Source organism: Callospermophilus lateralis, chromosome 6 (genome assembly GCF_048772815.1).
Source record: "Callospermophilus lateralis isolate mCalLat2 chromosome 6, mCalLat2.hap1, whole genome shotgun sequence".
In the NCBI taxonomy this organism is placed as follows: Eukaryota; Metazoa; Chordata; class Mammalia; order Rodentia; family Sciuridae; genus Callospermophilus; species Callospermophilus lateralis.
In genome coordinates this window covers 73483595-73508952 of record NC_135310.1, presented here as the reverse complement: position 1 = coordinate 73508952, position 25358 = coordinate 73483595, and the positions used below count along the sequence as shown (strand labels likewise).

Below are 25358 nucleotides of genomic sequence, written 5' to 3'. Positions count from 1 at the left end.
GGGAGTCAGCGGAGCCTGTGCCCAGCTCTCCATCTGTTCCAGAACTCCGGAGACTGTACTGTTACAGTAAGAACAAGGTAAAGGGAGACAATTGCAATGAGTGCAGCGAGAAAACCCCAGGGAGAGATCCCATCTGTCACTCTGGGAGGTGTAGTCTACCAGCCTCAGCCTGACTTTGTGAATCAGCAGGCCAGCTGCAGTGTACCCAAAAAACCTGGTCTAGGATGTTGTTGGTAAAGATGCACAGTATGGTTATCTGCTGGAGGTGGGTGTGTAAACCAGCTGGTGTCTGGGAGATTATATTAGGCCTCTTCTACCCAGGACAAAAATGCAGAGCCATCCTTGAAGTCCGGTTATTCTTCTCTGGAGAATCTTGCTGGAGTGGGCGAAAGAGAAAGGGGCTTAGCATATTCTGCCTTCCCCTTAGAAACTCCCTTCAGGGGTTTTGCCGTGGAGGGTGTGCTGCTGCACATCCTGTCTCCCTTTGGCTTCCTTCCCTGCAGTGTGCAACCAGCAAAATGCCCTTAAGTTAGAAAAGAGGCATGGTTTCTTGGGTACTTGTGTGTCAGATGACACTGATTACAGCTTTGTTTTATAATCCCTAGGTCCTGAAGATGGCATAGTAAAAAAAAAATAAAACAGAAGGCACCTTCTAATGATCGTGAACATCTCTACCCGTGGATGCCAGCCCAGGCCAGTGGCTTCGTGTTGAGCCGAAGGAACTTGTCCACCGTATTGCCGAAAACCTCTTTCTCTCCTAATTCATGAGCCAGCAGGATGCGGTCGCTGCGCTTTCAGAACGCCTTCTCATAGCTGCGTACAAAGGCCAAGCGGAGAATGTGGTTCAGCTCATCAACAAGGGCGCCAAGGTAGCGGTTACCAAGGTAACAAGAGGAAAACGCTGCAACCATTCCCTGGGAACTAGCCTACCTCTTATCCATTGTCCATAAAACTGTTGTTTTTGATTCACAGCTTTCAAAGAACTGGCTTTCGGTCCAGTGACAGGTTTGGGGGAGAAAGGAGGGGTATTACAAATGCTTTCATTGCCATCTTTCAACTGAAATAACTTGTAATTAGCATTTGACAGTCTTTAAAATCATAGCATGCCTTTTTTTCTTACCTACTTATTTTAGTCAAACGAACAAGAAATCTCTTGGGAGTAGTTGGGACACAAAAGCTCACTCGGCAGAATGTGTGATAATCACATTAAACAAGCCTCCTAGGGCCAGCTAGTGGTTGGGAAAATCCCCACCGCACAGTCTCACTGTCCCTGTGTACACAGTGACAGCCTGGACCAAATGACCACTACCACCTCTTTGGGTTTTGATTTTTATGAGTCAATGAAAAATGAATGGCAAACTACGGAGGACATTGCTTTCCCCTCACCAACAGATGATACCATGGCAGACAAGAGAACATACTGGTCAAAAGCAGTTTTGTAGCAAGGCCAAGAAAAGGCAGTCCTATGCAGTTAGATGTCAAGTTCAAATATACCTGTGGAGGATCACCAACGGTGAGCACTTACCTAACTTGTAGCATACAGCCCTCTAGTGGAGGTTCTCTCCTCACCACCACTGTGGAAATGAGGAAACTGAGGCACAAAGGGATTTGAGTAACTTGCCCAGGCAAAAATGCAAATTTACCCATGGAGTCAGGCTCCTAAGCCCACCCTCCAGGCCACCCCAGAGAGCTATAGAGATGGAGACGGAGTTTAATTTTCAAACAGTATCATCTGTTAACATCTAGAGATTGGCCAGCTCACATTTTCAGTTACTCATATATACTCTCTGTACTGCATACAGGTTTAAAAAAAAAAGAGGATCTTGAGCTGCTTGTAGGTCACCTATGGAGCCTAACAGTGGGATGCACAGAAATAAATTGTTTATAACTGAATATGGAGTGAGCCTTAACCCTGGCTTCTTGTGATCTGCCCGTAGTGCTCTTCAGGACCCAGGAAATCACAAACAAGAGAGTATATGAACTCTGTAGTTACAGCATGTGCTCACAGGTTTTATTTCTGCTTTGTTTGCTGATTGTGCAAGCTGCTTAGCTTTTTTGAGCTTCAGTTTCTGCAACTGTAAAACAGGTATAATATAACAATCCTGAAAAGCTAGTAATGATAGCAATAATTAAAGTACATAGTCTGCAAGTTTTGTTTTGTATTGTGGGTTTTTTTTTTTTTTTTTTTTTTTGGTACTGGGGCTTGAACCCAGGGTTGCTTAACCACATCCCCAACCCTTTTATATGTTGTATTGAGATAGGATCTCACTGAGTTGCTTAGAGCCTTGCTAAATTGCTGAGGCTGTCTTTGAACTCGTGATCCTCCTCTCTCAGCCTCCCAAGCTGCTGGGATTACAGGTGTGCATCACCATGCCTGGCTGACATCTACAAGTTTTTAACATAAACTTCATAAGGCCCTGAACTTGGTTCCCAGTGCTACCATAAACAGCAACAACAATGAGAGCTTAAGCTTACTTCTGTGCTACCTCTGGACCACTGTACTGAGTCAGGACTTGGTGTCCTGAAGGTGATTTTAATGGGCCATTTGTTTTCCTTCCATTAAGTGAGGAAGTGACATCATGAGTCTCTCCTAAATTGACAGAGCTGCAGCAATGGAAACAAACAGCTTTACTGAGGTATACTTTACAGGCTGAGAAGCTCACCCATTATTAATTGTACAATTCAGTAATTTCTGGTGTATTTACAGAATTGTGCAACCATCACCACTGCTGCAGACTGAATTGCCCCCCAGCTTTCATATGTTGAAACCCTGGTCCCTGATGTGGTGGAATTTGGAGTTGGGCCCTTTGGGAGGTAATTAGATTTTTTTTTTTTTTTTTTTAATTAATTTTTATTGTAGGTTGTTCAAAACATTACATAGTTTTTGATATATCATAATTCACACTTTGATTCAAGTGGGATATGAACTCCCATTTTTACCCCATATACAGATTGCAGAATCACATCAGTTGCACATTGATTTACATATTGCCATTCTGGAGTCTGTTGTATTCTGCTGCCTTTCCCATCCTCCGCTATCCCCCCTCCCCCCTCCCCTCCCCTCTTCTCTCTCTACCCCCTCTACTGTACTTCATTTCTCCCCCTTATATTTTCCCTCCTTTCCCCTCACTTCCTCTTGTATGTAATTTTGTATACCCCTGAGGGTCTCCTTCCATTTACATGCAATTTCCCTTCTCTCTCCCTTTCCCTCCCACCTCTCATCCCTGTTTAATGTTAATCTTCTTCTCATGCTCTTCTTCCCTACTCTGTTCTTAGTAACTCTCCTTATATCAAAGAAGACATTTGGCATTTGTTTTTAAGGGATTGGCTAGCTTCACTTAGCATAATCTGCTCTAATGCCATCCATTTCCCTCCAAATTCTATGATTTTGTCATTTCTTAATGCAGAGTAATACTCCATTGTGTATAAATGCCACATTTTTTTTATCCATTCGTCTATTGAAGGGCATCTAGGTTGGTTCCACAGTCTTGCTATTGTGAATTGTGCTGCTATGAACATGGATGTAGCAGTGTCCCTATAGTGTGCTCTTTTTAGGTCTTTAGGGAATAGACCGAGTAGTGGAATAGCTGGATCAAATGGTGGTTCCATTCCGAGCTTTCCAAGAAATCTCCATACTGCTTTCCAAATTGGCCGCACCAATTTGCAGTCCCACCAGCAATGTACAAGAGTACCCTTTTCTCCACATCCTCACCAGCACTTGTTGCTGTTTGACTTCCTAATGGCTGCCAATCTTACTGGAGTGAGATGGTATCTTAGGGTGGTTTTGATTTGCATTTCTCTGACTGCTAGAGATGGTGAGCATTTTTTCATATACTTGTTGATTGATTGTATGTCCTCCTCTGAGAAATTTCTGTTCAGGTCCTTGGCCCATTTGTTGATTGGGTTATTCGTTATCTCATTGTCTAATTTTTTTAGTTCTTTGTATATTCTGGATATTAGGGCTCTGTCTGAAGTGTGAGGAGTAAAGATTTGTTCCCAGGACGTAGGCTCCCTATTCACCTCTCTTATTGTTTCTTTTGCTGAGAAAAAACTTTTTAGTTTTAGTAAGTCCCATTTGTTGATTCTAGTTATTAACTGTTGTGCTATGGGTGTCCTATTGAGGAATTTGGAGCCCGACCCCACAGTATGTAGATCATAGCCAACTTTTTCTTCTATCAGACGCCATGTCTCTGATTTGATATCAAGTTCCTTGATCCACTTTGAGTTAACTTTTGTGCATGGCGAGAGAAAGGGATTCAGTTTCATTTTGTTGCATATGGATTTCCAGTTTTCCCAACACCATTTGTTGAAGATGCTATCCTTCTTCCATTGCATGCTTTTAGCCCCTTTATCAAATATAAGATAGTTGTAGTTTTGTGGATTGGTTTCTGTGTCCTCTATTCTGTACCATTGGTCCACCTGCCTGTTTTGGTACCAGTACCATGCTGTTTTTGTTACTATTGCTCTGTAGTATAGTTTGAAGTCTGGTATAGCTATGCCGCCTGATTCACATTTCCTGCTTAGAATTGTTTTTGCTATTCTGGGTCTTTTATTTTTCCATATGAATTTCATGATTGCTTTCTCTATTTCTACAAGAAATGCCGTTGGGATTTTGATTGGCATTGCATTAAACCTATAGAGAACTTTTGGTAATATCGCCATTTTGATGATGTTACTTCTACCTATCCATGAACAGGGTATATTTTTCCATCTTCTAAGATCTTCTTCTATTTCTCTCTTTAGGGTTCTGTAGTTTTCATTGTATAAGTCTTTCACCTCTTTTGTTAGGTTGATTCCCAAGTATTTTATTTTCTTTGAGGATATTGTGAATGGGGTGGTTGTCCTCATTTCCATTTCAGAGGATTTGTTGCTGATATACAGGAATGCCTTTGATTTATGCGTGTTGATCTTATCGCCTGCCACTTTGCTGAATTCATTTATTAGCTCTAATAGTTTCTTTGTAGACCCTTTTGGGTCTGCTAGGTATAGAATCATGTCATCTGCAAATAGTGATAATTTGAGTTCTTCTTTTCCTATTTTTATGCCTTTAATTTCTTTCGTCTGTCTAATTGCTCTGGCCAGTGATTCGAGAACTATGTTGAACAGAAGTGGTGAGAGAGGGCATCCCTGTCTTGTTCCAGATTTTAGAGGGAACGCCTTCAGTTTTTCTCCATTCAGAATGATGCTAGCCAGAGGCTTAGCATAGATTGCTTTTACAATGTTGAGGTATGTTCCTGTTATCCCTAGTTTTTCTAGAGTTTTGAACATAAAGGGATGCTGTACTTTGTCGAATGCTTTTTCCGCATCTATCGAGATGACCATATGGTTCTTATTTTTAAGCCTGTTGATGTGGTGAATAACATTTATTGATTTCCGTATATTGAACCAACCTTGCATCCCAGGGATAAATCCTACCTGATCATGGTGCACAATTTTTTTGATATGTTTTTGTATCCGGTTCGCAAGAAGTTTATTGAGGATTTTTGCATCTAGGTTCATTAGAGATATTGGTCTGTAGTTTTCTTTCTTTGAAGTGTCTTTGTCTGGTTTAGGAATCAGGGTGATGTTGGCCTCATAGAATGAATTTGGAAGTTCTCCCTCTTTTTCTATTTCCTTAAATAGCTTGAAAAGTATTGGTGTTAATTCCTCTTTAAAGGTTTTGAAAAACTCTGCTGTATACCCATCCGGTCCTGGGCTTTTCTTAGTTGGTAGTCTTTTGATGGTATCTTCTATTTCCTCAATTGATATTGGTCTGTTTAGGTTGTCAATATCCTCTTGGCTCAATCTGGGCAAATCATATGACTTAAGAAATTTATCGATGCCTTCACTATCTTCTATTTTATTGGAGTATAAGGATTCAAAATAATTTCTGATAATCTTCTGTATTTCTGAAGTGTCTGTTGTGATATTGCCTTTTTCATCCCGTATGCTGGTAATTTGAGTTCTCTCTCTTCTTCTCTTTGTTAGCGTGGCTAAGGGTCTGTCGATTTTATTTATTTTTTCAAAGAACCAACTTTTAGTTTTGTCAATTTTTTCAATTGTTTCTTTCGTTTCGATTTCATTAATTTCAGCTCTGATTTTAATTCTTGTCTTCTACTTCTTTTGCTGTTTTTTTGCTCTTCTTTTTCTAGGATTTTGAGTTGAAGTATTAGATCATTTATTTGTTGGTTTTTCCTTTTTTTAAGGAATGAACTCCAAGCAATAAATTTTCCTCTTAGAACTGCTTTCAGTGTGTCCCATAGATTCCGATATGTTGTGTCTGTGTTTTCATTTATCTCTAAGAATTTTTTAATTTCCTCCTTGATGTCTTCTATAACCCATTGATCATTCAGTAACCTATTGTTCATTCTCCAAGTGATGCATGATTTTTCCTTACTTCTTTTATTGTTGATTTTCAATTTCATTCCATTATGATCAGATAATATGCATGGTATTATCTCTACTCCTTTATATTGTCTAATAGTTGCCCTGTGACATAATATATGATCTATTTTTGAGAAGGATCCATGTGCTGCTGAGAAAAAAGTGTAACTGCTTGATGTTGGGTGGTATATTCTATATATGTCAATTAAGTCTAGGTTATTAATTGTGTTATTGAGCTCTATAGTTTCCTTATTCAACTTTTGTTTGGAAGATCTGTCCAGTGGTGAGAGAGGTGTGTTGAAGTCTCCCATGATTATTGTATGGTGGTCTATTAGACTCTTGAACTTGAGAAGAGTTTGTTTGATGAACATAGCTGCACCATTGTTTGGGGCATATATATTTATAATTGTTATGTCTTGTTGGTGTATGGTTCCCTTGAGAAGTATGTAGTGTCCCTCTTCATCCCTTTTGATTAACTTTGGCTTGAAATCTATTTTATTTGAAATGAGTATGGACACTCCTGCTTGTTTGCGAAGTCCATATGAGTGATATGATTTTTCCCAACCTTTCACCTTCAGTCTATGTATGTCTTTTCCTATCAGATGTGTCTCCTGAAGGCAGCATATTGTTGGGTCTTGTTTAGTGATCCATTCTGCTAGCCTGTGTCTCTTAATTGGTGAGTTTAAGCCATTGACATTTAGAGTTATTATTGAGATATGGTTTGTTCTTCCAGCCATATTTGTTTATTTATGTTACTAAACATGGTTTGTTTTCCTCTTTGATTATTCCCCCCCACCTTTACTGTACTACCTCCCGCTGTTGGTTTTCATTGATATTTTCCATTTCCTCTTCCTGTAATATTTTGCCGAGGATGTTTTGAAGAGCTGGTTTTCTAGCTGCAAATTCTTTTAACTTTTGTTTATCATGGAAGGTTTTAATTTCATCTTCCATCCTGAAGCTTAATTTCGCGGGATACACAATTCTTGGTTGGAACCCCTTTTCTTTCAACGTTTGAAATATGTTATTCCAGGATCTTCTAGCTTTCAGAGTCTGTGTTGAAAGATCAGCTGTTATCCTGATTGGTTTACCCCTAAATGTAATCTGCTTCCTTTCTCTTGTAGCTTTTAAAATTCTCTCCTTATTCTGTATGTTGGGCATCTTCATTATAATGTGTCTAGGTGTGGCTCTCTTATGATTTTGCACATTCGGCGTCCTGTAGGCTTCTAGGATTTGGGATTCTGTCTCATTCTTCAAGTCTGGGAAGTTTTCTCGTATTATTTCGTTGAATAGATTGGTCATTCCTTTGGTTTGGACCTCAATACCTTCCTGTATCCCCATGACCCTTAAGTTGGGTCTCTTTATGTTATCCCATATTTCTTGAATGTTCTGCTCATGGTTTCTTAACAGCTTTGCTGAGCTGTCTATGTTCTTCTCCAGTTGAAATACTTTGTCTTCATTGTCTGATGTTCTATCTTCTAAGTGTTCTACTCTGCTGGTAGTATTCTCAATTGAGTTTTTAAGTTGGTTTATTGTTTCCTGCATTTCCAGGATTTCTGTTTGTTTGTTTTTTATAACCTCTATCTCCCTGTATAATTGATCTTTTGCTTCTTGGATTTGTTTGTGTAATTTATTGTCGAAGTGGTCGAAGTGGTCTTTCATTGTCTGATTTTGCTGTCTAATGTCTTCCTTGAGACTCCAGATCATCTGAAGCATGTATATCCTGAATTCTTTATCTGACATTCCATCTGCTGCAGATATTACCTCTTCTAAAGTTGAGTTGACCTGCATTGCTTGTGGTCCTTTCTTTCCTTGTCTTTTCATACTGATCGCGTTTCGTTCTTCTGGTAGCCACGCCCCCGTATCTGGTGCAAGAGACCTCAGTTGTCAGCACTGGTGGGGGCTGTAGCTGGGAGACCCGCGCCGCGCGGCTCCCGCCGGCTCCTGCGTCAGCGCCGCCTCAGCTCCCGCCGGTTCCCGTGCCGCTGCCGCGGTTCCCGCCAGCTCCGTCCGGCTCCCTCGCCACTCCTGCTAATTTAGAGTCCGCTGGGAAGGAATCTCTTTGGCCGATCTTTGGTGACTTCCCCTCTCTGCTATGGCGGGCCCCTGGCTCCTTGCAGGAGTGACCGAAGGGAGAGGTGGAACTGGCTTGTCTCTGGTCTGATATAATCTCTGGTTTTAGATCCCAGTTCGCTAATTCATAGAGGCTTGGTTAGATTTCCTTCCCATCCTCTCAAGGTGGGGAGCCCTTTCCTGGGTGGGCAGGGCCGTTAGCAGAGCCGGAAGGGCACGTGCCTTCTGTCGGGCCAGGCGGGGACCCTTCTGGCTGCGCTGGGCCGCCGGGGGCTCCCTCAGCGCCAGGCAGATGGCGCCCGCGTGGCTAAGAGCCGGGTGGGGTAACCCTTCGCAGAGCGGGCGGGCCGCCAGGAGTGCCGGGATGGTGGGAGCTGTCTGCCGGCCGGGCAGGGACCCTTCTCGACGAGCAGGGCCGCTGGGGGCGCTTGTAAAGCCGGGCGGCTGCCGCCGCGTGTCTAAGACCCAGGCGGGCGGGGTGGCTGTTTGCAGGGCAAGAGCGGGACCGGCAGGGTAGCCGGGATGGCGGAAACTGTCTGTTGGCCGGGCAGGGACCCTTCTCGCCAAGCAGGGTTGCCGGGGGCGCTTGTAAAGCCGGGCGGCTGCAGCCTCGTGGCTAAGAACCAAGCGGGCGGGGTGGCTGTTTGCAGAACGAGAGCGGAATGGCGGGAGCTGTCTGCCGGCAGGGCGGGGACCCTTCTCGCCGAGCAGGGTCGCCGGGGGCGCTTGTAAAGCCGGGCGGCTGCAGCCTCGTGGCTAAGAACCAAGCGGGCGGGGTGGCTGTTTGCAGAACAAGAGCGGAATGGCGGGAGCTGTCTGCCGGCAGGGCGGGGACCCTTCTCGCCGAGGAGGGTCACCGGGGGCGCTTGTAAAGCCGGGCGGCTGCAGCCTCGTGGCTAAGAACCAAGCGGGCGGGCTGGCTGTTTGCAGAACAAGAGCGGAATGGCGGGAGCTGTCTGCCGGCAGGGCGGGGACCCTTCTCGCAGAGCAGGGCCGCCGGGGGCGCTTGTAAAGCCGGGTGGCTGCCGCCGCGTGTCTAAGACCCAGGCGGGCGGGGTGGCTGTTTGCAGGGCAAGAGCGGAATGGCGGGAGCTGTCTGCCGGCAGGGCGGGGACCCTTCTCGCCGAGCAGGGTCGCCGGGGGCGCTTGTAAAGCCGGGCGGCTGCAGCCTCGTGGCTAAGAACCAAGCGGGCGGGGTGGCTGCTTGCAGAACAAGAGCGGAATGGCGGGAGCTGTCTGCCGGCAGGGCGGGGACCCTTCTCGCCGAGCAGGGTCCCTTCTCGCCGAGCAGGGTCCCCGGGGGCGCTTGTAAAGCCGGGCGGCTGCAGCCTCGTGGCTAAGAACCAAGCGGGCGGGGTGGCTGCTTGCAGAACAAGAGCGGAATGGCGGGAGCGGTCTGCCGGCAGGGCGGGGACCCTTCTCGCCGAGCAGGGTCGCCGGGGGCGTTTGTAAAGCCGGGCGGCTGCAGCCTCGTGGCTAAGAACCAAGCGGGCGGGGTAGCTGCTTGCAGAACAAGAGCGGAATGGCGGGAGCTGTCTGCCGGCAGGGCGGGGACCCTTCTCGCCGAGCAGGGCCGCCGGGGGTGCTTGTAAAGCCGGGTGTCTGCAGCGGCGTGGCTAAGAACCAGCCGGGTGGGGTGGCTGTTCGCCGGGCGAAAGCAGGGCCGCCAGGGTAGCCGGGATGGCGGGCGCTGTCTGCTGGCTGGGCGGGGACCCTTCTGCCGCGCTGCTCTGGGCCGCCTGCCGCTTGCAGAAGCGGCGGGTGGCCGCGGGATTGGACTCTGAGCCCGCGCTGCCAGTCAAGTTTCACTTGTTTGGGGCAAACTGTCACGTCTAATAAACTTACTAATTCTCGGCAGGTCTCCTTTCAACGGAATTTTGCTAGAAGATCCTCAGTAGGTAGAATGTAGCTGTTTTAATTGGTGTTTCTGATCCCGTTAATGTGGAGATATTGAAAGTGCAGCTTCCTCGCCGGCCGCCATGTTGGATCCGGTAATTAGATTTTGATGAGGTCATGAGCATGGGTCCCTATGATTGGTAGATAAGGGTCCTTATAAATAGAGATACCAGAGAGCTTATTCTTCTCCCTGCCATGTGAGGACACTGAGATGGGGGCGGGGCATCAGCAAGGTAGGAAGAGAGCTCACCAAAACCCACATGCTGGCACCCTGATCTTGTACTTCTCAGCCTTTAGAACTATGAGAAATTTCTGTTGTTGGCAGCATGGGAAGACTAATTCAACCACGTTCTAATATTAGAACTTTTCTATCACCCCAGTAAGAAACTTCATAGCCACTTGCTATCAATCCCCATTCCCATCCCAGACCTTTGTGAGGTTTTTTGTTGTTGCTACTGAGGATTGAACCCTGAGTCTTTTTGTCACTGACCTACATCCCCAGTCCTTAGCTAAGTTGCTAAGGCTGGCCTCAAACTTATGATCCTCCTGCCTCAGCCTCTCAAGTTGCTGGGATTTCAAGCATGTGCTGCCCATCCTAGCCCATCTTAATTTAAGTTTACAATTCAGGGGCATTGAGTACAATCATATCGTTGTACAACTTGTCACCATCCGTCTCCAGAAATTTTTTCATCTTTCCAAACAAACTCTATATTCATTAAACACTAATTCCTTATTTCCCCCTCTTGGTACCTGGAACCCACCATTCTACTTCCTATCTTCCTGAATTTGAGTACTCTGTGTACCTCAGGATGAGTGGAATCCTACCATATTCATCCCCTTGTGACTGACTTATTTCACTTAGAGCCATGTGTGGTAGATAGCATGTTTAGGGTATCATTCCTTACTATGTCTGATTAATATTTCATTTTATGTGAATATCGCATCTTGTCTATCCTTTCCAGAATCAACGGACACTTGGGTTGCTTCCACCTCTTGACTGTTGGGAAGTGTGCTGTATAAACTGGGTGTAAATGAGTGTTCGGGTCTTTGCTTTCATTTCTTCTGGGTATGCACCCAGAAGTGAAATTGCTGGATAGTGTGGTAGTTCCATTTTTAAATTTTTGACAGAACTGCTTACTGGTTTCCATGTTTTTTACAGCCACAGTGGCATATCTAAGATTTACCCTGTCATTGAACATAGATCGAATTGTCAGCTATAATGGCTCCAATCTCCCATTGTGTGGATAAACTGTGGATTTTATTCAGTCACCTCCTTATGAGCGTTTAGGTTGTCTACAAATTTTGCATTCTTTGCTATCATGGAGGATGCTAGATGTCTTTCAGATTTAGAATATCTGTTAGGTAAACACCTAGAAAGAGAATTCCTGAGACAAAAGGCATAGTCATTGATATGTTAATGATTTCCACTAGATAGGAGGTAAATGAGTGTGGCCCATCAAGAGCTTTTAGGAATAAAGTTCAATGGACCCTCTGGGTGAAGAGCCAGGGCTTGGGTTTGAAAGACACATCTTGGAGATGGTTGGGTCAGGGCTTTTAGAAGCGTAGAGTCTGAGTTTCATTATCTGAATGAAAGTTTGAAAATGCTTGGGAAAGACCCAGTTGGGTGTAGGTGGGGTGATTATACTCATCCAAAACAATAACACCTTTAATAATGAAGGAATTTTAGGTGATTGTCCCTCAAAGGCCTGTGTGGTATAGGTTTGGTCTCCCCTGGATGCTGGAGGTGGAATCGGTAAGAGGCAGGGCTTAGTGGGCATTCTTCAGATCAGTGAAGGGCATGCCCTTGGAGAGAATGACCGGTCCCCACCTGGACTTCCTCTTTTGCTCTCTGTCCATGAGGCAATTGGTTTTGCTCCACCAGGTATTGCTCCATATGTGTTGCCTTTCCACCAGAGGCCTAAAAACCATAGGCTCACCCCATCACAGACCAGAAAGAACTCTTCAGCCATGAGCCAAACCTTTCCTCTTTACAAGTTATCTGAGATATTTGTTGCTGTAACAGAAAGCTGACCAATACAGGTTTCTACTAATAATTGTGCTTTCCAGTATGCATAAACAGATAGCCCCAGGCAGACAGGAATACATTGCCCACTCTAGTAGAAAGGCACCATTTTCATTCAGTTTGGGACCCTGTCCACTTCAAACTATGGGTTTGTGTTTAATAGTAGGACTTATTGCAAAGGTGTGGGTCAGAACTTGGGTTTCCCAGCCTGTTTTGTAGTCATTTCCCTTAAGCTCACAGTTCCCAGGAGGTTAGGTGGGGGAGAAAATAGATGCTTTCATGTATAGGGGGTGATGGCCAGCATCAGGTTGGAGGGTGGTTCTTCCTGCCAAGGAGGGTGTAAGACACCTGAGAAATTAAAGTCTAGAATAACTAGTGAAGAACAAAAGACAAAGAATCAAATATATTTTAAAAAACGGAGCCCTGGTAGGTTTAATCCACACAGGAGCTGGAACTAGACAAGGCAAAATGGCTCCAGCAGTTTATTTAAGGGGGTTCATCAAAGGCAGGGATGAAATTTCAGGGGTGTAGTCTTGCTTCATGCTATCTTGAAGTCAGCAGGTTGATTGGCATCGTGGCAGGTCACCCCATCTCTGCTGTGTGGGACCTTTGGCAGAACCGAATAAGAATTCATGATGTGTCAGGGCAGTTAACCAGAAGGAATGTCCACTGGTCATTCCCAGACACCAGATGTTCCTATTCAATAGGCTCAATGCATGGTGGACCACACGCAGCCCATGGATAGCTCACGACATACAAGGTTGCTCGTCAGGTGAAAACTTTCACTGGAGAATGTGCTGTAGGTCATGTGCTTTTTCCAGAGGACTCTATGCACTAATTTATTAAAATATATAATTTCTTAAAAATATTTAAACTAGTAATGATTTAATAAGCAGTTACAAAGCTTTACTAGTCTTATTCCCATGCTGTCTCCTCACCAGGGTTTCCTATCTGGAAGGCAAACTGTTGCCTGTTTCTTTGAGATGTTTCCCTACTTTTTTTTTTTTTCTTTCTTTCTTTGTACTAGAGATTGAACCCGGGGTGCTTTCCACTGAGCTACATCTCAAACCTCTTTTATTTTTTTATTTTGAGACAGAATCTTGCTAAGTTGCTGAGGCTGGTCTCAAAATTGCCATCTTCCTGCCTCAGCTTTCTGAGTCACTGGGATTACAGGCGTGCGCCACCACATGGCTGTTTCCCTCTTTTTATACAAATTGTGGAATACTATACATACCCTTCTTTACTTTTCTTTATTTAATGATGTATTAATGATGTACGGATGAACCATAATTGATGTATCCAATCCCCTATTGGTGGACAGTTAGGTTGTGTTAATCTTCTGCTTTTACAAATTACACTGCAGCGACTTTTTTTCTGGTGTCTCTTTGCACAGTGTGATGATGTTTGATTTCTCTAAGTGGCACTGCTGGGGGAAAGTGTGTGCGCCCTTGTAATTTTGATAGCTACAGCCAAATCACTCTAAAAAGAGGTGGTGCCAATTTACACTCCATCAGCAATGTGTGAGAGCCCCGTCAGACACTGGCCCAAGGGAACACTGGCTCTCTTCCTGACAGCTCCCTCCTCCCTCTTCTCCTTCATTTGAACTCCTCTTGCCTTTCTAGCATTCTCTCTGGGAGCTCTCTGCTGCTACTGACTTGACCTCTGTTGGGCCTTTACTCCCCTTCACTCCAGCATGAGTTCCATAGGATTTTCTCTGGGTTGTTTCTGGGGCCAGCTGCCTGGGAATTAGAGGAGCAGGGAAGTGGCTAATGGAAGGGAACCCCATCTCTCTTCTCCCCTTTCTTGCTCTCCATTCACAAGTGGATGGAGGGTTCTCACCCTTGACGGTGTGAGACTTTTGATCTGACACCCAGGTGTCCCAGTGTGTCCTTGGCAGGAGGGCTGGAGCCTGCACAGGGCTGACACAGCCCCTGATTCTGCTCTAGGCTAGTGGATCCATGTGCTCCACCAAGGAGTTGTATTCTATTTGAAACAAACAGGGCGTTGAGGGCATATAGTTACAGGTCAGGCCAAACAGCATCTGCTTTTATTTTTTAATTTTTTCCTCTCCTTCAGTGCTGGGTATTAGACTCAGGGCATCATACAGGGTAGGTGGGTGCTGTACCATTGATTAAGCCCCAAGTCCTAGAACATCTGCTGTTTGTTCTATAATACCTATAAGTATTCCCTATGGGAAGAAAATCTCAACTGGGAAAACTTGGGCTTTTGTAGTCTATCATCAAAAATAATTGGGCAAAGTGTGAAATATGATATATCAAGAACTATGTAATGTTTTGAACAACCAACAATAAAAATTAATTTAAAAAAATAAAAAATATATCTTTCCCCCCCCAAAAAAATAAATTGGGGAGGGACTAGAGCTGTAGCTCATTGCCTAGCATATATGAGGCACTGGTTTGATCCTCAGCACCACATGAAAAAAATTAATAAAGATGTTGTTGTTGTAGAGGAACACACAATAACAACAACAACAAAAAAAAAAAATTAGAGAGCCAGGTGCAGCAGAGCACACATGTAATTCCAGCAGCTCCAGAGGCTGAACAGGAGGATGATGAGTTCAAAGTCAGCCTCAGCAACTTAGGGTCTCACTAAATTGTTTAGGGCCTCACTATCTCAAAATAAGAAAAAGAGCCAGGGATGTAGCTCAGTGGTTAAGTGGTTAAGTGTCCCTGAGTTCAAACCCTGGTACAAAAAAAAAAAAGCGGGGGGGGGGGGGGATTTGACTTATGGTGGCAATTCTGAGTGACAGTTATAAAATGAAGATGTGTTAAGATTTTATTGAACCCATTAATGAGGAAACCATTAAGATGTTCAACTAATTCAAAGGGAAATATAAAAATTGCAAATATGTAGACCATCAGAAAGCAGAAATTTGCCTATTATATGTAAAGCTGACCAATATTCCCCTGAATCTTCAGTGGACACAGGTATTTGTATCACCATCGATTCTCTACAACTTAGAGTTGTAGAGTATCTCAGAGCAACAGAATAGGTAATGAAGTGGAGAAAACTTCCAAGTGGATGGCCATCTATGATGGGATAATGTCCAGTTGTGTGGGTGTATCCCCCACTCCCATGTTTAAATTTAAACTTTTTCCTTCTCGTAGTGAAATCTGTACCTGTCAGACACTAACTTCTTACTGTCCTCTCCCCAACCTGTGGCAATACCATTCTGTCTCCATGAACTTGCCACCCATTTTAAACACTTTCTCAATTTATATTTACCTAGAATCCCTTTTGCCATCTGCATCCCTTGTTAGGTTATTGGCCTCCTTGGCCCTTCACATCCGTCTGTGAAGTAGCAGAAGGACACCTTGCTCAGGGATTCGTGGTGAGGATTAAATGAGGTAATCCATGCCAGGTGCACAGTGTCGTGTCCTCCAGGATGAAGAAAGGACTCAATGGACAGCAGGGTGACTATTTCCCAGCCAGGGACAGAGGCACAGACTTTATTCTCTGTCATCCCTTCTCAGGACTGACTATAGGGTGTGATCACCTGGTGAGCCATAAAATATATCAATGCCTAGAAAATATCCCATGGCCCAGGCACATGCCCAGAGGCTCTGATTTAATTGGTCTGGGTTGTGGCCTGGGCTTGGGAGTTTCCAGGCAGATGGGGACCACACACTGCAGTAGGTACTCCCCTCAGTCTCAGCCTTGCCTGTGTTCAGGACAGCGCACTCTATGGAACACTGGGCTAATCACTGTTTATACATCTGGAAGTTATGTAGCTCTTTGCAGAATGTCATGGAATATTCCAAATGTCAATCCAAACTAGAAAAAGTTTAGTAGCAAGAAATAAAAGTCTGAATTATGGGAATGCAAATGTATGCTGTGAATTATTATGTGGCTTATCTATGAGACAATGCACAGGAAAGTACTGGGTCAATAATAGTCTCAAAGTGTTAGCTTGCTATGATGAGGGTGTTGATTAGGAAGCGCTACTGTGACTCATGTTTCCAGTGAAGGTAGGTGGGTGCCCAGGAGGAGGGAGAGATGGCCCCTCAGATTGAGAGGGGCAATATAAGAATTGATGTGGTGGGTCTGATATGACCCCTGTCTTGGCCTCTGGGGAGAGCAAGCTTCAAAACTGTCCTGAGCCCCTCAGGAGAGGCTGCTGAGGTGCTTTTAAAGTAGAATACAGGAGTTGGCCTGAGTGTCTTAGCTGCCATCTCTCCTGCCCCCTTCCCTGCCTACCTGGAATTTTTAGGAGTGTGCAGGGCCTTCCCTGTGTGCCTTCCTGCCCTCTGTGGAAGGCCTGACTCAGTTATAGTGGTTTTAAGTGGGGGTGAAGGTGGCTCTGCTTGCCCTTCTTCCCCAGCTCTGGACAGGCCTAGTAGGAACGTTTCCCAAAGGCCCAATGGAACCTAGGTGTTAGGTCAGGGAGCCATCTTGCCCACCCCACACCCAACACATACACACACCCTTGCAGTCTGTCAGTGCTGTTGATATTCTATTGCTTCAGCAGTTTGAACTTAAAATCTCTAACCATACAACTGAATGTTTTTGTAACTCACAATCTAAATATCAGTAAAAATTTTCCCAAATCATGGAAGTCCTAATTCCTAAACTCCCCAAAGTCACATGGGTTAGTTGGTCCTAACTACTCTAAATGAGATGTTACAATGTTGGGGCACAGCTGGTATCAGTATTTTAAAGTCTTCCCTAAATATCTATTTTTTTCCTGAATAGCATGTGTTGGAGGATCACTGGTTTCCATGCAATCAGCATGTTAGACTTCCAAATCTTCGTTCTCCCAACCCACGTTCTGGAAATGAAGATGCCAGAGAGGAAGGGAGCTTTAGGAGTTGAGTTGCCCACTTGGGGCTCTGCCCAGAGCCAGCCCAGGTGGTCCCTCGTGAATCTGCTGTGTCCTTCTTGGTTGTTTCCTCCTTTCTCTTCAGCTGTAATGACTTGGGTTTCAGAAAATAAATTAAGCCAGGAACTTGTTTGAAGACTGCAAATTCTTTCTCAGCAGGCCTGTTGGTTTGTTTCCAGTGTAAGTTGGCTGTTGAATGTTTGGGTTGTTCTAAACCTACGATAGGGTGTGTGGTTGAGTAGGCAGAGCTGTGCTTGGTCTGCATTTAGCCCTTGTTTCCATTAAGACGAGCAGTGTAGAAAGAGAATTGTACACCATGATCGGAGTGAGATTTATTCCAAGTATGCAATGTTTGTTCAACAGCAGCCAGTACAATCTACATATCAACTGGTGTCTTATTCTTTTTAAATATTTTTTAGTTGTAGCTGGACACAATACCTTATTTTATTTATTTTTATGTGGTGCTGGGGATTGAACCCAGGGTCTCACATGAGCTAAGCAAGCGCTCAACTGGTGTCTTAACTCGGGCTGCTACAACAAAATGCCTCAAACTGTGGGGCTGAAACAATAGACATTTGTTTTGTACAGATCCTTGTATGTGGAGGATGGGAAGTCCCAAGATCAAGGTACCAGATTCAGTTCCTAGAAAGGACACGCCTCAGGTTTAGAGATGGCTGCCTTCTCTTTGTGTTATCATCTGGTAGAGAGCAAAAGTGCTCTTCTCTCTCTTACCTTTCTTAAGAGTGCTGATCCCATCATGGGAGCCCACCCTCATGACCTCATCTACCTCCCAAAGACCCTACCTCCAAACAACATCACACTGGGGTGATGTTGGGAATTTCAACATGAATTTGGGGCTATGCATTTGGTTTATAATAACAGGCTAAACAACAGAAATGATATATCTGGCCCTCTGTATCCTAAGGTTCCACATCCGCAGATTCCACCAAAGGCAGATTAGAAATATTTGAAAAACTTATTTAGGCCTAGAAGCTTTCCTCATCTGTAAATAGATTTAAAATCTAAGCCTTGCATATGTATACTTCATTTATTCTTTTTTTCAAAAAAAAGGTTTATATGAGATTTTTTTAAAAACTTGAAAGAAGTGCATCTGTACTGAATATATACAGATTTTCTTATTGTTTCCTAAACAAAATAGCATAGTAACTATGTCATTTTCATTGTATTAGGTACTATCACTAACTCAGTGAGTCCTTTAGCTCATGCAATATAGAATTAAACATGGATAACAGGGTTAGAATCATTGCATGGATTAATATGTCCCATAGGCAGAGTAGCAAGGAAGTCAAAGGGTGAGCAACATTTGTATAGTTGTGGATTGGGAATTTGCATATTTGTAGGTTTCATAGCAATATTGGTTCACGATCATTGCAATTTTGTGGCGGGCCTTCATTTTGCACATAGTCAAAAATGTGTCTAAAATTGTGTTGAGTCTTCCTCCTGGGCATATCTTTTAATGTGGAAATGTATTTAAATGAGGGTACTGGTGATTTTTGCATCAAGGGGATGTGATCACATGCTATCATTGGTTTTGATGCCTTGAACAATGGATATAGTTGGGGAGGGCTTTTTACCATTTGTCTTAATCATAAAGCATGTGGTTTAAACAATTTAGTCATGCCTGAGTGTTATAAGTAATTTAAAGATGATTTAAAGTGTACAGTAGGGGGGTAGGGTTGTGGCTCAGTGATACAGTGCTTGTCTAGCATGTATCACTGAGGAACTGGATGAGATCCTCAGCATTGCATAAAAATAAAGGTATTGTGTCCATCTACAATAAAAAATATTTTTAAAAAGTATGCAATATGGGGTGGATAGGATTATATGCAAATACTGTGCCCTTTTATATAAGGGGCTTGAGCATCTGCATTTTGGTATCCTTGGAAGGTCTTAGAACCACTCTTCCATGGATAACTGAGGAAGGACTAAATAATCATAGTAACAGATACATAGGAAAAGCTTAAGACAAAATTCAACACTCATTTGTGATAAGAACTCTCAGAAAACCAGAAATTGAGAACTTTCTCAACATGATAAAGGGTATCTACAAAATTCCTACAGCTAATATTCTACATAATTGTGAGAGATGAACATTTTCCTGCTAAGATAAGGAATAAGGCAGGGATATCTGGTCTTAATAGTCTCATTCAATATAGTTCTGGAAATTCTATCCACTACAATAAGGAAAGGAAGAGAAGGCATTTAATCTGGAAAAAAGTTCTAGAGATGAATGGTGGTGATGGTTGAACATTATGAATATACTTAATGTCACTGAATTGTATACTTACGTATATTTTATCACAATAAAAAAATCCCAAAATATTGACCCCAGAAGAAGCATCTTAGTCTAATTACATAGAAAAGATTGGAAATGCAATCAAAGATGGAATTTTGAAAAGGTACTAGGGTCACGTAGTCTCACAGCTCTGTTTTATATTTTAACATCAAGCCTAAAACAAAATGGAAAGTTAGATTTGTTTTACAAAGCCAGCACAGCCTTAATACCCCAACCAAGTAAATAGAACAGGAATTATATATGAATATTGATATAAAGTTCTTAACACTAAACTGGGCATGATGGTACACACCTATAGTCCCAGCCAGTTCAGGAGATAAGGTGGCAGGATTGCTTGAGACCAGGGTTAGTTCAAGGCCAGCCTGGGCAACATAGTGAGATCCCCAACTCAAATTAACATTTCCTGATAGAATATAGCACTTACCAGAGGAATAATAATACTATGACTTGGGTCTGTTTCAGAAATGGAAGTATGGTTCCTTAATTCATTATACCCACAATGGAAGAAAAATACATGATATTAACAGTTGCTGAAAAGTCACTGATTCTTATTTCTGGAAAGGACAGTCCTTACCTCCCATGCACAGTTCTTCATGCATTGGACCCCCAAGCTTTGTTCTGTGGATATGTCAACCCATTGAAGACACAGTTCACTTTAGCTCCCTGTGAGGGACAGCAAAGCCATTAACTTATGCCTAAGGGACAAATGTACTATAGGAGTCAATGGAATCCTTACCAGCCAGTTAAATCTCTGGTGGACCTTTCTAGAAGCAAACCCAGTTACTGTGTTACCTCAAAAGGAATTCTTTTATTAAATCTTTTAGTAGTAGTTGATTACTAAAAGTTTATTACCTCTCCAAATTATTTATTTTTATTTTACGGGAATGTCCCAGTATTCCTATCCTTGTAGGACTGGAGTACTACCCCCAGGACAGGAATTACTATCTGCCCCACTACACATTATCTTGTTATTAGCTCATTCTTCCCATCTGAAATTGTCATGGATCCTGCCTGATTTTTGTCACCCAAGGAACTTGCCCTTGCTGCTGCTTGTCACCTAAAGTCTGATTAAGATGTGTTGTGTCACTCATCCAAATAGACAAAACACATTTCTGCTAAGGAAAGAAAAGTCTGGAAGTTACTTAAACTATAAGTTATTTTTAAATTTAGTTTTACTATTTATTTTTGCTTTTCTTTGGTCTATGGTACTTTTTCTTCCCCTCTTTTTTTTTTTTTTTTTCTGAATGTCTTTATAACTTTGTTGAATCATAATCTGAGAAGAGTTTTAAAGTTTTCTGTTTTCCATCCACATCCTTCCAGGCAGTTGAAACTCTCAGGGAATACTGTGTAGGATAAAATATCCCCTAAGACACTCAGGAAAGTGGGATTCTTTTGTCATTTAGGACCTAAGTGGCCAGGATTCTAGCTCTAGCAGTTCTGCCACAAATGATATTTGAGATCCTGAGAACTCATTTAACCTCTGTTGGCCTTACTAACCTTATCCAAATTAAACTCTCAAAGACCATGTTCCACCTGAATATTATCTTTCTAAAACTTAAGCTTATTTGACTAACCTACTATTCTTGCCTCTTACCTTGCTTCTCCTTTGAAGCTACGACAAGATACATTCTTTTTTTGAAAGAAGAAAACAAATTATAGTTATTATCCTTCAGTATTAGCTATTATACTAATAGTTTCATAGCCAAGAATGGTATTTTACAACTGTGAACTTATTTTAATTAGGTATATATGACAAGCAGAATGCATTTTGATCCATTGCACACAACTGCAGCACAACTCTTCATTTCTGTTTGTACACAATGTGGTGTCACACCATACATGCAGTCTTATATGTACCTAGGGTAATGATGTCCATCGCATTGCACCATCTTTCCTGCCCCCCATTCCCCTTCCCCAGCCCTCCTTCCACTAGTGGATGCTGATCCATAATGCGGGGGGGGGGGAATGGGAAAAATGGAGGAACTTTAAATCACAGACATTCGTTACCCCAAAAGACTGCCTGACCTTGATCTATTGTATTTCTCATGATCCCCAGGAGAAAGGGGGCTATATGCTATTATACTAATTGGACCTAAATTATTCCATTTCACCCCATCTGAGTCTCATCTACCCACCTGCCCTTTTTGTGACACCCCTGGTTAAAATGCTTAAACTGTTTTGTTTTTGTTTTTTAACTGAGTCTTGATTCTGTAATCCAGCCTCCCCTCCATGCCACCCCCATTCTTCAGAGTTTCTGCCCCTTTATTCATTTGGTTTCTGCCTCAGCTCTCTGTGTCTGGTTTGGAACATCATTGGACAGAGATGGAGATTGCTTGCGTTGCAGGAATGAGGCACCGACCAGCACCCTTGCTTCTCACTTCTCTGATATACTTGGTTCTACTCTGCCATGTCTAGCGCTCTTCTGTTAGACCTTGTTCACAGGTAGGCATTGTTGGTCTGAAAGACCTGCCCTTTAGTAAGTGGGATCTGGCACGCCTAAGCAGGAGCTGTGACCTGGCAGGGGAAAATGAAGGGCCAGAGTCATGACCTAGAGCTCCTGGGCCCCATGGAGTCTGATGGAGGCAGTCTTCCCTGGCTTGTTTCTATAGGTTGTGGTTCTCAAATGACCCCTTGTCCCCACTCCTGTGTAAACACCTTGGTCTGCAGAGACCAGTGAGGAGGCTTGGCTTCAAATCTGAGCATCTGCTGGGGGAAAAAAAACACACTTCATTTCAAGGTTTATTTTAAACTGGTTACCTTTGGCCGGGCTCCTGTGTCATCCTAGTTGGTAGGAGATTAATATCTCGACAGGAATCCTCCTGGAATGTTTCCTGACAGAGCCCCCCCCACCCCCACCCCCACCCCGTCCCCAACTGGGAGTTGGCTCTTCAGAATGAACAGCAGGGACAGTTTTGTTCTGTGTGGCCTTTATAATCACCTGTTAGTGTAATTTATGGGTCACCTGCTGGAATGGGAGTCACTCTGATGTTCCGATACAGCAGTTCTGCTAGAGTCCATCCCACAGGGCTCAACCTGCCTGAACAAAGCATCATTCCAGGCCAGTGCCCCCAGAGTTGTTGACAGTGGGGCCACTTTTCTGTGGTGGTTGCTTGGCAACATCTCAAGGCCCTTTGCAATTCAGTTTCCTGGCTGTGAACCAGCTCTGAGCCTCTGCTTCTAGTTGAATGAAAGGCAAATACAGGGATGCTGCCTACTCTCTCTCTCCTGGTCACAGGTGGTCCATCTTAACTGGTTGTTTTAAAAGTGGTTCATAATCTCTGTACATTAGGATTTCCTGGAACCTTAGAAACAAAATTTAAAAAAAAAAAAAATCCAGACCGCACCCTAGATTAATAGAATCCAACCCTTTGGGGATAAAAATTGGGAGTGTGTGTGTGTGTGTGTGTGTGTGTGTGTGTGTGTGTGTGTTTAGATTTTAGGTAACTCTAATATTCAATAGAGTTGAAAACCAGTGATTTGTCAGTAGCTCTCATAATGTGGTCTCTGACTAGCCAGATCTGCCTATTTTTAGTTTTTTGCCACCATGACAAACACCTGAGACAAAAACTTAGAGGAGGACAGATTTATTTTGGTTTATGATTTCAGAAGTCTCAGTCCATGGTCGTCTGGTTTCTGTGCTTTGGGCCTGAGGTGAGGCAGAGCATCTTGGGGAAAGAACATGATGGAGAAAAGCTGCTCAGTTCATGGTGGGTGGGAAGCGGAGGGGAGAGGGACGAGAAATGTAAAAGGGAGGGCTGGTGGGGACAAGAAATACCCTCTCGGGGCATGCAAACTTGTTATAAATGCAAACTCTCCTGCTGTGTTCCAGACTCACTGAATCAGACTCTGGACAGGGAGCCCAGCACTCTCTTCTAATAGGAGGTTCTGCAGCTCAATGTGGTTTAATAGTCACAGGATTAAGGTATATTATTGCACAAAGCAAGATAATTTTATGTACCTTGTGGATATAACTACAAAAGCATCAATAAAGAGATTCTCTGAAAAGAATTGGATAAAAATAACAGTTGAATTGGGTTGTGGAATTAGATATTGTTTTTGTTTTCTGAACTTTTAGTAATTTTATCACATCGCATATATAATCTTTGAAGATCTGGCAAGCTCTGGGCTGTTAATGGTGCAGTATTTGGGATGTTTTGCATTGACAGGTGGGGATGAGCACATCATGAAGAATGTAGCAAGAGGAATGGCTCTTGCTTGGGCAGGCCCAGCCCAGCAGGTTTACCTGAGGGCTGCTCTGGGGAGGGCTTATCTGGGCCCCTCCTCATCTCATCCTATGTTCTTAACCCATCACACATTAAAGTCACCAGGTGTATAAAAACCTGACACCAGGGCTTTACCACAGTCAGACTGGAGGAGGGGCATGGCATCAGTAATGACATGGACCAACCTCTCCAGGAGATTCAATGCAAAGGGAAACTAGAAGACCACTGCTCATTCCAAGATCTTAGAACCAGGAAACAGGCTATTTATAAGAAACCAGAGGTTAGTGTCTGGGCTCACACACAATACCCAGGGAGCTTCCTGACAGCAAGAAAAAACTCCCTCTACTAGGTGGCCCCCCAGCACCACCAGAGCAGCATGTAGGGGCAAAAGCACGGGTTCTGGGGTCAGATGGTCTAAGAGGTGAGCACATACTCCAGTTACCTTCTATGTGGTATAGAACAAACAACAGTCTCTCCATGCCTCAGTTTCCCCATTTGTAAAATAAGCTGAATAATAGTATCTACCTTATGGGGTTGGGGGGACTGAATGAGCTAACAGATGAGAAGTTCTCAAGGCAGTGCCTGCTGCTCCTAGCAGACCTTCATCAGTATTGGTTCCCTGGGTCACCAGGGCCTGGGTATGTGGAGCTGAACTGGCTTTGAGGATAATTGGAGTGGAACTCAGGGGAAATTGACATTTCAAAAACAACTTCTGTCATTCATAGTAAGTAGTCATTCTCCTGTGTGCCTTTCTTCAGCTAGAAAGTCCTAGGGACGTGGAAACGACGGTTGCATCCTTTGGTCTGAATCATTCATGAAGTGTCGTAAGGATCAGTTTTTGTTTGCCTTCTCCCTCTGAAGGTGCTCCAGCTTTCCCCATAAACCAGGGTCAGTTTGGGGTATCTCTGTGTACTGGGTGTAAGCAGCTGCTCCTCTGGAGAGCCCTGTTTTTGTGGCTTTTTGCTATAGAATGTTCTGGAAAACAGTGCATTTCTGCATTTTTCTTCCTTTGGTGGTGTGTGTCTGAGGGATTTGGTCTTGTGTTGAGAAAACCCAGGATCCGGGGGCTGATAGACTCATGTTCCACAGGAAAACGGTTTCTGCCTTTGTTACTGCTGCACCCTTCCCAGGTTCATAAGCATATGAGGGAACACAGAACCTCCTCAGAGAAGCCCCTTTGTCACTGCTAAAGTGCTCCTGAAGCCTCCAAGGTGTCGAAGTCTCCTCTGAGGGTCTGAGACATCCTAAAACTGGAGTTTGTAACCAGCCCACCATCTCATCTATGTCCTTGAAGTCAAACCTGGGACTAGAATATGTCCCAGTGTCCGGGCCCTGTGTTCGAGGACCACTGGAGCCTCTTCAGTATGGCCACCCCTTAAGGAGATGGGCCTGTTGGAGGAAGCCAGTTCCCAGAGTGGACACACAGAGCAGAAGGTTGTAGTTTCCCAACAGGGAACTGAAATGCTACAGCCATGGAGAGGGCAAGACTGTGAACATGGCCTCTTGGGGAATTGGAGGTGGCATGGTTTAGAGACAGTAAAGGCCCTGATGGTAAGGCAGAGATGCAAAGAATGGGAACCTCAGCCTATATTTTAAAAATCGAGAGCAGACAAGCAGGTCAAGGAC

General features: G+C 43.8%; 1 protein-coding gene across 4 annotated transcripts in view; it reads left to right on the top strand.

Annotated features, from left to right (window-relative positions):
* The first annotated feature begins 764 nt into the window (after positions 1 to 764).
* Ankrd6 (ankyrin repeat domain 6) overlaps positions 765 to 25358 on the top strand; it is a 59041-nt gene continuing 34447 nt past the window's right edge. For all 4 annotated transcript variants that reach the window (XM_076859923.2, XM_076859922.2, XM_076859921.2 and 1 more), the window contains exon 1: positions 765 to 884. In XM_076859923.2, coding sequence (XP_076716038.2) covers positions 765 to 884 — 120 coding nt within the window. The remainder of the gene's footprint in view (positions 885 to 25358) is intronic.